The sequence below is a fragment of the Clarias gariepinus genome, chromosome 17 (genome assembly GCF_024256425.1).
Source record: "Clarias gariepinus isolate MV-2021 ecotype Netherlands chromosome 17, CGAR_prim_01v2, whole genome shotgun sequence".
In the NCBI taxonomy this organism is placed as follows: Eukaryota; Metazoa; Chordata; class Actinopteri; order Siluriformes; family Clariidae; genus Clarias; species Clarias gariepinus.
The window spans coordinates 14,171,499-14,181,986 of NC_071116.1; the positions used below are offsets into that span (position 1 = coordinate 14,171,499).

Genomic DNA, 10,488 nt, shown 5'->3' on the forward strand with positions numbered 1-10,488 from the left:
ACTCACAATTAAAGCATTCTCCGTTTTGTCCGGCCATCACACATCCCTCAGATACTACAGTCAAGCCAAATAATGAATCACTTGCTAAATTCACCATCATGGAGTTTACTGAAGACTTGATAGGAGACCAGATAACAGTAAAACTACATTCTCAGATAGACAAATCGGTCATTGGATTGTACTGATCTTTATCAAGCTCCAGCTGTTCTTTACAACGCTTTAGAGTAGACTGCACTGACAGCTGGTTTCTGACCTATTTTTCTTTCTACATTAGCTTACTAGCAATCTCACTGTTATCTGTGCAGTCTGACGAGTGACTGTGGTCACCGCACATCTGTATCACGCACAACAGTAGCGTATCTAGCTGTTTAGTGTATGTTATAAAACCGGTGGGATTAAAACGCAAAGTGGAATAAATCTACCTAATTTAAGCTTCAAGGAAGCAGGTATTTAGCATTAAAGGCTAACTGAATAGCATCGAAGCTTATTAAAGCTATTGGAAACATACCAAAAGCCCAATTTAACCCCCTGCATGTGCTTTAGATTAGCAAACATAACACGAATACATCATGCATATTGGAAGTTTATTGTAATAAAGTGACCAAACATTTATTTTATGATTAAATGGTCACTACGCAAACACTGGTGATCACCAACAGGGGATCATCTGAAGAGGATTAACTTTGTCTCCCCCAATCTCTAACCACAAATCTATTTCTTGTTGTCGATGGGAAACTGGTAAATCTATCTTCAGTGTTTTTTGACCTAAGATCTTGTACTATTCCCATGCACAACAACTGTCAGGTGTTGTAGAACCAGAGACATATTGAGAGACAAAATGGAGGCTGACTCAGGTGTGGCATCACACACAAGATCTCTATTGGCTATATAATGCCTGGGTTGGCAAAAAAAAAAAAAAAAAAAAAACATTTACAATACCAGCCCCCTGGGAAATTCCCAATGGCCAGACAACACCTGCTCACCAGCCAGACCGTTAGCTTTCCAGGGCCGTGAGCGGCTAAGGATAACTCAGTGTTGGCTAGTTTGCTGTCGATATTGTCTACAGATTTGAACTTTAAAACTTTGAATCACTGTTAAAAGTGATTTCCGATTTGACCAATAACGTCTAAGTAATTAGTTAGCTTTAGTGATTGAGCTTATTCATGATATATAATGCTTAGCCTAATATTAGCTAGTTTGTTAGAAAACTAGTTGTTAAAGTCAAACAGCTACGATTCAAGAGAAGAGACTTTTCTCCTGTAACCAACGCTATTTTTGTCTTTATTTTGATTATCTACAGAATGTACAGTATAAAATGATATGATAAGAAAATATGAAATATTGCACCTAGTGGCTAATGTTTGCTTGCTAGTAAACCTTCTGCTTTTTACATGCATGGTACAGAATGTAAATATATTTTTAGAAGGGATTAAACAATAAAAATATTTTATGTGACAGATGGGATTTATTGTACTGGGACAGGGTTTACATCAGGTGTTTTCTGCCAGTATTGTGACACACACACACACACACACACATACACATCAAAAGTCCTAGAGCACAGATCAGTCACCGCATGTGTAAAGAGTTCACTAACACCCTTTCCCATCATGCATGTCCGTGCACGTGTGTGTGTGTGTGTGTGTGTGTGTGTGTGAGGAGGTGTTGATCATTGTGTTATGTAAGTGTGAGACCCATTGTTGTTTGGTGCTGATAAGCAAATGCTTTAGTCAGGAATCCAGTATATGTGAAAGTGCCAGATGTAAATCTACATACATATTTTATTAGTTTATATCTAGCTTTCCTTTGAAATCTTATGGATGTTGTGGAGACACAAAGCTCTATGGCACCTGGTTCACCTGCAAGCTTGGGTTATTGTTTGAGGGTCAGTTATTGCACCCTTTACTGTGTTGTAGGTTAATTTAATAATCCTGCAATAACAGTGCAAAAACGTTTTGGAGTTTAATAGTTTTATTTATTTTATTTTTTAAATTTTAAAATCATTAATTAAAAGTTAAATCCTTTATTTAGTACTTTGCACAATCAACTTTCTACATGCTCATTAAACTAGAGAAAGTTTTCCCCCTATAAATCCCTTTACATGTCATGTATCACACTCTTGGATTCAACAGTTGATTAAAGCACCAACTTTCTTAATGCTTGATGCATTAAATCTTTAATGAAAACTGAGTTTGTCAGTTAATTGTTGAGTTTGTTAGTTAATTGTTGCTCCTACATTATGTCAGTCTGCACCGTTAATGCCTTATACAAGCATAATCTTTTACTAGGTCTGATGCATTACGAGAATTTTTTTTTAATACAAAAAAATTATCAGGTATCAATTATCATTGATAGATAAAGCCAAAATATAGTGGAGTGTAAATTAATGCAAGGGAGTGCATGTCTGAAAGTGGCTTACACAATGTCTATAAGTATATGTCATTTATTCAAGACTGGCATCCCTCTATGCTGTTTGATATAGCATTTTTGAGACATTTTTTCCTTCCTCTGGCATTACTTCCAGTCTCTGCAGAGGACTTCTAAAGCTCTGCTAGAGTGGCCATTGGTTTGGTCACATCTTAGACCAAAGCCTTTCTAGTCCTGTTATTGAGCAGAAGGCCAGCTGTAGGAAGTCTGGGTGTGACCTGGCCTACTGTGCTCCTGGGAGCATTTAAATCTTTTGAAATGGTCTTAGTGTGACTTTCTTAATCATTTTTTATTAAAGCAGACTTGATGTGATTATGGATTATTTTATGTAGATTAATGCACAAAAAAGGAAACACAATCTAAAAAATATATCAAGTCTTTACCACAATAAAAGTGTGCAACGATCTGAATAGTTTTTGAACCGGCTGTGTGTGAAATGGCGTGATATTACAACTTAGATAGATAGATCGGAACAGGAGCCACACAAAGTCATTTGGAAAACATTTATTTCACAACAGCACAAAAGTGTCACCAGAGTGATACATGTGATCTAGCTGTCAAAGTATGCGCTAGAAAGTAATCTGAACATCAGTAAGCAAAGGAAACGCCTGATCTTTTCATTACTTCAGCAATGTTAGGCTTTAGCTCAAAATTAGAGTACAGTTTAAAAAGGTTAATTCCAGTTACTACTCTGTTCAGTGCCAAAATGTCATCTCTGTGAATCTCCAACATTCCAGTTGTCTCATTAAAGGCTTGGCTCATTGCGGTTGTTGGTTCAGCTCTATCTAGTGCATAAATGTAACTACATCTGTCTCTCTGCCTATACACTATTTGTCCTACATCACAGTCATCAAACGGTTAGCTCCAGCATCAGTTTGTGCGTTTCCTATATGGGAAAAGACCTATCTGTCCCAGATCTATGAGCTGGTGGCTCCATATTGCTGTTCCTTACTTTCGCTTACACTGTTTCTATAAGCTTTCATAATATTGTACAAAAAGTACACATACATAAAATACTGCAAAACAACATACCACAAAGGATTTATGTAGAAAAATAATTTTATAAACATATAAGACATGAATATTATTGTAAAATTTGAAGCAGTTTATCAAAACAAGCAACACAACTTCATTGTTTTCACACAGAGCTTTAGTACAAAGGTTGTGTATAGGGTCTGTGTAAGTTGGGACATGATCCCCTCCATGACAATGTCACTTAAATATATATATTTTTTAATCTGGCCTCGTATGAGCTCTCATAGCGGTCTCTTCTCCTGAGTCGCGTATATCCAGTAATGCCAAGAGCAGCAATTAAATAGATCCACCACAATTACAGTTATCAAAATACTATGTACATGAGAGAAACCAACAAAAAAATATAACAATCACCATTTATAGAATCCTCTGAGTGCCTGTATGGCTTTAGTTTAAATAAATAGAGCTAAATAAATTTGGACATGTAAAAAGATAAATACAATGTACGTATATTAAACAATCCATGTTAATAGAAGGTACAATAGAGTTTACTCATGACGAAAAATGAAGGAAAAGTTCTCTTTCTGTTTTAAAATCTGCTATAAAGTTGTGCAGACAAGATTTACAGGTGTGTGTTGTTTACCGTTATGATATTTATCTTGATGCTAGATTAGACTCTTTTAATGAAATTGAAAACACTGACACTGGAGTGCACTTTGGCCCTTGCAAAAATAATTACTCATTTAGATACAAAATGTGCGCAGTACAGCAGCTGCAATCGAAACATTTAAATAAATTCTTTTTTGTATTTCACTTACACTCTTGGTGTATTGAAAATACAGATCTGCATAAGACTAAAGAAAAAAAAACACGCGCACACACACAGACCTACAGATTTGTACTTGGCTGATATGCTGCATGGCTCTCTATTAACAGAGGAAGCGTGCAAGCCTAGGGTTTGAAGCACTTAGCAAATCAGTAAAGGCAACAGCATTTGTTATATAACAACAGTCTCAATACTGTGTGCTACGCAGGCATCCTGTTCTTTCTGCCAACATAAAAATATTTTGTAAAAGCTTCTCTGTACAGTTCTCTTTTAGTCTAAACACACTCCTGACAAACCCTCAACACAGAGTTCCGCTGATAGAATGAAAGTACAACATTTTAAAGAGATTTTCATATCTGTGTAGCTTATAGAGCATGAGAAACTTTTTTTTTTTTTTTGGACCAGATGTCAGCTCGCTTTCAGAAGATCTGTCTCACTCAAGTGTGGCAGTTGTAAACATCCAGAGCTGTGTCCGGCTCCAGACGAAAACACAGAAAATTGCCCCTTCCTGGTGCAGCCAGTGCAGAGGCTTCAAGTGCAGCAGCGAGACTGCAGTCGCTCAGGACGCAGACCCTTAAACTGCCCGACTGTAACAGTGGACATCAGGGGACACTTCCCCTTCTCCGTCAAACACACCCCTAACTAGAGGCAATTGCTTGGTTCAGTCCTCAGTGTCAGGCTGCACTCCCAGCATGCCGTGCAACTCTTCAGCGGCGTAGCCCAGGAGGTTCTGCAGGTCACAGACAAAGCGGTAGACGTAGCGCTTGCCAGCTGTTTTGTGGATGATGTTTTTGTCGTAGTAGTAGCGCAGGCCACGGCTTAGTTTTTCGTAGTTCATCTTGGGCTTGTTCTTGCGGCGGCCCCATCGACGCGCCACCTGCAGACAAACATGAGACTTATTAGACTTTACGTATTTTCTTTGCAATTCTTAATTTTAAAATGTTAGAACAGAAAACTTTTAGGATAAACTAAGTCCAACTAAGTCTAGTCACGTTGACTAACTACTACTAACTCGCTAACTCGTTTACCTCATCAGGGTCAGTGAGTTTAAACTCCCAGCCATCTCCAGTCCAACTGATGATGCTCTGGCAGGTTGTATCTGTCAAAAGCTCCAGCAGAAACTGCCACAGCTGGATAGGACCACTTCCTATAAAGGTTAACAAATAAACAGCATTAATTAATTACCTGATTAAAAAAAATATACAAAAGTGAACAAAGGGGATTAATGCACTACACACCAGTGAATCCAGCAAGCACTGTGGCAGGGATGACCGGCTTGCCCTGCTCCAGAGGCTCGTTTCTCTCCTGTACATAGTCTTTGAAAGATAGCCCTTGCTTGCCCAGGCTTAGCGGCACTGCGTTGTACTCATCATCAAAACTGTCATATGATGGAACACGCTGGGTGTCGGCCAGGGATGACTGACTGCCCCATGAGTGCAGGACACGCTCAGTTCCCTCCACACTGTCCAAGCTCTCAATAGAAGTCTGCTCATTAGATGAGACTGCAGAACACAACACACAAGACACATATTGTCATTATGGCCATCGTAAAGGTTAAACATGATTTATGGAAAACATGTTATTATACTTACAGTGTGTGTTAAGGCATGGCTGTGCTTTTCCACTGGGGAATTTCTGGCTGATATAACTGACATTCACCGTGCTTAGCTGAGGTTTAGGGAACATGGAGAAGTCTGGCTCAGAGATCAGAGTGGCGGGAGTATCTGGGGCCTCAAACAGCTCCCTTAAGAGGCTACTAGTGCTGTCTGATGCCTGCAGTGTGTACTGTGTGTCCTCCACACTGAAACCTTTAGACACAAACATGTTTGGTTAGAGTTTGGTTTACCCAAGAGAAATGTTACAAATGGTGCTCTGCTATTTTTAATATTATTAATATGATCAAGTTTCCTTCTTTAGGTAAGGACCTCATTAATACATGAATAAGAAGAGGCTTTACCTCTCATCATCTGTTCTAGGTGCTCCCAAAGAATATCGCCCACAAAATCTGGAGCCAAATCCAAGAAGCCTTCTTTCCCCAGGTCGCACAGCTCCTGGCCGGTCATATCAAACTTGAAGAAATTCACATTGGTAAGGCTGAACTCGCCAGCTGCCCAGTGCAACCACTGTTGGACGTGCTGCTTGTTCCATTTCCGTGGGTCTAAAAGATGAACAAATAGTGTTAAGGTTGATTGAAGTTCAAATTTATTTCATTAAATGCACTCTCATGCCTTAGTAGTTTAGGAAGCTAGGAGTGACTCACTGTTAGAGATACCCCAGATGAGCTGGACTTTGCTGAAACCATTAAAGCTATCTTTCAACGCCTGGCTCATCACTGCTTTGCTGCAGGGAGTCAACAGTGGCACAGAGCATGGTCCCAGGTCTGGAAAACAATGGGATTAGGTAATGAATAAGCAACTCCATGTTAGACAATTAAAGTACAACTATAATGTTTTAGCTTAGTGTTATAATGTTGCTGATGTCATGTGTTTTTTTCATGTTTATTGCTCTCACGATTGTACTGACTTATAATGATTGATCACATGACATTGACCTTTCTTGGTGTGCTTAAATATTGTGTCTAGTTTGTTACTGATGAAAATCGTAACTAAAAAATCATCTCATGGACTGATTTTTTAAGTGTTCTACCTTGTGGAGCACACTCCAATCCTGATGGAACCTCCTGAGCTGCCTGCTCCTCCTCCACTGAGGGGTAAAACCCCGAGAACAGAGACATGGGGTCTTCAAACAGCTCCAAAGCTACCTGCCTCTGTGAATGAATAAATAAAAATAAACAATTGCATCATTTTATGAACATGACACGTTTCATTATACCACATTAAATGGCCATTATGCTGACAAACTACATAGGGTAAGATATAAATTTAGAAGTGTTAACAGCCAGCTGAATGACAAGCCCGCTAATTAAGTTCATAAAAACACACAATGAATCATTAAACTTGATAATGTCTGTTGAAAGTCACGTAGGTAAGGCAACATAAAAGAGGAAAAAAAACCCAGAGGGCACTCCCTTTCCACACACACACACATTATTACACAAGCTCGTACAGACGGAGTAACCACATGACCATATTTGGTCTTCCTGTTCCGTGTCAGGCAGGCTGCGCGTGGGCAGAACGTCCAATCAGGACGCCGCAGCGCTGCTCTTCAGAATGAGATTAGAACCTGTCCTGTTCCTTTTAGATTAGATTAGCCCCACTTTCTCAACCAGCAAACTCGGCTCTGGCGCTTCATACACTCACTGATCCGAATCTGCACTTTATTCTGCACGGTTATACAATGTATCAAGTAGAATCTGATCTTTTTTTTTTTTGATAAATATAATTCAAACCAGATTAACAATAGATCAGAGATGTGAATTCATTATTTAATTAAAAATCTTAATTATCTTACAGAAAAACTCAGAGGCAAGTAAGCATCAGTAACGTCCACGATCCTAACTAACAGATTTCCCGACATATTGGGGTAAACAAACAAACAAACAAACAAACAATCAAAAAGCATGTGTTCTTTACCTTTAGGCGTCGGTAGCCCGATGACAGAGGTGTCACTTGGTCCATGATGAGGTCACACATTGCGCTCTGCAAAATAACCAAGACAAATGGTAAAGTCTAGTAATTATCTCATCGCGAAAACGCGCGAGCTGGTTTGATCTGCGTGTATTCTCGGAAACGCGTCATATTTCTTTTTCACTCGTATTTTACACTTTTACACGTTTATTTGTTTTCTTTTCGGGGTAATCCTCATTGCTAAGAAGTGACTCATCGCATAGCCGTCAGCCGGCTGGGTGGACTCCGAGAAAATACGATGAGCGACCACCAGAATATGGTACTTCCACATTCCGATCGTGATCCATCATGCAATTTCAATTTATACCATGCATCTACAACTCAACTGTTTTTTTTTTTTTTTTTTGTATTTACACATTTCATAACATATTAATACACTACGCTTATAATTCAATACATTACTTTTCTGAATTGGTTTTAAAGGCGATGCGGGGTCAGACATGCTGTAATCGCTCCTAATGCAGACGATCAGAAACACAAGCCCACTAACCTGTTGAATCAACGGTCTCCTGTATCCAATCATAAACTCTCACAACCGCGGTTCCTCCGTAGAGCTAGTCCTTCCCAGGGTATGTGTTGATAGTAATCCTGTGGATAATCACCGAACTGACTCACCAAAGCGAGCTGTGATATAATAATAACACACAGACACACACACACACACTCAGACTTAGAGCTGCTGCTGAATGGGGCAGCGCGCGCTCCTCTCCGCTCTTTACAGGAGGAGGTGGGCGGGGCAACGGCGCCTTGTGACTCCACCCCTCGCCGTGAGATCTGACCAGAGGAGCAACATTTCCATGGTTTCATCAGGAGCAATATAAACAATGTATCATTCAGGACCCTCAGTCTATAAACTGCAGAGAAACATTGTGACACATAAATTCCATTATAGCTGTAGTTTGTAATAGTCCTTTTCTCACTTCATTTACCACTTGAGATTTTTATATTATTATATAAAATTTTATACTCCTTACTTGGTGTTAGCTATAAAATACTCAATCACTTATAGTCTATACCACTTCATGCTGTATACAGGGTCACAGGGGGCCTGGAGCCTATCCCAGGAGACACACTGGATTAGGTGGCAATTTATCAGAGGGCATATACATATACACATACTCTCACAAGCTCATTCACACACTATACAGGCAATTTGGGGATGCCAGTTAGCCTAACCTACATGTCTTTGGACCAAAACCCGAGTACCTGGAGGAAGCCCACCAAACACAGGAGAACATGCAAACTCCATGCACACAGATCCGAGGCTGGACTTGAACCCAGACCCTGGAGGTGCAATGGCTACAGCACTATCCACTAAGCCACCTTGCCGCCCCCCTCTGGATTAATAAAGATTTTTTTTTTCCTTATCTTAGCTAAACTGTACTAAATTGTGCTAAAGGAACACTATGTTCGAAACCCACCCTTGTACTTTAGAATTGGCTCGCATTTCACTCTCAGGGAAGTTCTAACCAATCATAGGCGATTTAAAATTCTTAGAGCCAATCACAGAAGGTGGGAAAGTATCATCCTAATCTAACATAAGCTTGGTAACAGATTGACAATCGTTTAAAAAAATTATAATTTACTAAGAAACAAAGAGTATCTCTAAAATCAAATAATTCATAAATGGGACGTTAAAAAATGTTTAGCATTGATGCTTCTTATATTGACCCAGATATACTCTCAACCATCCAAACAAGGTGCACGTTTTGTACAATATCGAAGATTTAACTTTTTTTTTTTTTTAAAGGTAAATAAAACACTCTACATCTCTCTACATCTGTTACTTCTCCCATGTCTCTTTAGTGGCTTTTTACAATATTATCCTATAAATGAGTATTTAACATTCTGTAAATTACATTTTGGTCAAATGATCTGTATTTTTCCTCCGCTCACAGGAATAAATCCCAAAGTAAACACCCTTACTTTATAGCGCTTTGGCTAGCTGACCTGACTTACATTCCCGGTTATGGTCCTTCTAGTAAAATTTCCATTCCTTTCTTTTCACCTCAATCTTTCAACTTTTCATATTTTTAATAATTCTGGAAAATCATTGTTTGTCATGTCTGCTGATGATACCACTAACATAAGTGTAGTAACAGTTTTAAACTAGGAAGTGGTAAGTGCAGGCAAGCAGAGTGATATGCACTGAAACATTTTAGTGCGGTTATAATAAATATAGGAACTCTTGGACCATCATTCAACAATACATATTACATATTGACCATACAATACAATACCAATTGTTAACAAAAGCTGATATGGTGATTTTTTTTTCTGTGTGGAGATGTTCATTTAGGATTTAGTGCCTGTATTTGAACAAAGTTTTGTACTTTAGCACTGAAGGAGAGCATTTGTAAGAGATTAACCAGTTTTTCACCTCTGTGTGTGTGCATGCATTTGCTTATGTGAGTATGTGTGTTAGCACTCAACCTTTTTGTGAGAAACAACAGGGGGCCTCCTACTTGCCCTCCCCGATGTTTACCATGTCTGTGTCACTTTAGCACCCCATCCATTCAAGATGCAGTGTGAATGAGGTCACCCCTCAACACTTGTGTTGCTGCCTTGTCTATCTACCCACTATTGTTTGTGCTGACCACTATTTACACATGACCCCTCCAACAAACACACATTGGCTATTCCCCAGGTGACAAACCTAACACTATAAAGTCC

The 10,488-nt window shown here is 39.2% G+C and overlaps 1 protein-coding gene across 1 annotated transcript; it reads right to left on the bottom strand.

Moving 5' to 3' along the window:
- Window positions 1-2,916: 2,916 nt before the first annotated feature.
- On the bottom strand, window positions 2,917-8,494 carry ets2 (v-ets avian erythroblastosis virus E26 oncogene homolog 2). The gene is made up of 9 exons (XM_053476096.1): window positions 8,306-8,494; window positions 7,762-7,827; window positions 6,875-6,995; window positions 6,489-6,608; window positions 6,186-6,386; window positions 5,821-6,036; window positions 5,467-5,730; window positions 5,257-5,375; window positions 2,917-5,105 (listed from the first exon to the last, which is right to left on the bottom strand). The coding sequence occupies exons 1-9, from the start codon at window positions 8,336-8,338 to the stop codon at window positions 4,890-4,892; spliced, it is 1,356 nt and encodes a 451-aa protein (XP_053332071.1). The 5' UTR covers window positions 8,339-8,494; the 3' UTR covers window positions 2,917-4,889.
- Between the last annotated feature and the right edge of the window lie 1,994 nt (window positions 8,495-10,488).

Coding starts and splice junctions, on each gene's coding strand:
- ets2 (XM_053476096.1), bottom strand. CDS start 8,338: ATGATTGGATACAGGAGACCGTTGATTCAACAG. Junction 6,996..7,761: donor CGGGCTACCGACGCCTAAAG/GTAAAGAACACA, acceptor ATTCATTCACAG/AGGCAGGTAGCTTTGGAGCT. Junction 6,387..6,488: donor CATCTGGGGTATCTCTAACA/GTGAGTCACTCC, acceptor TTCATCTTTTAG/ACCCACGGAAATGGAACAAG.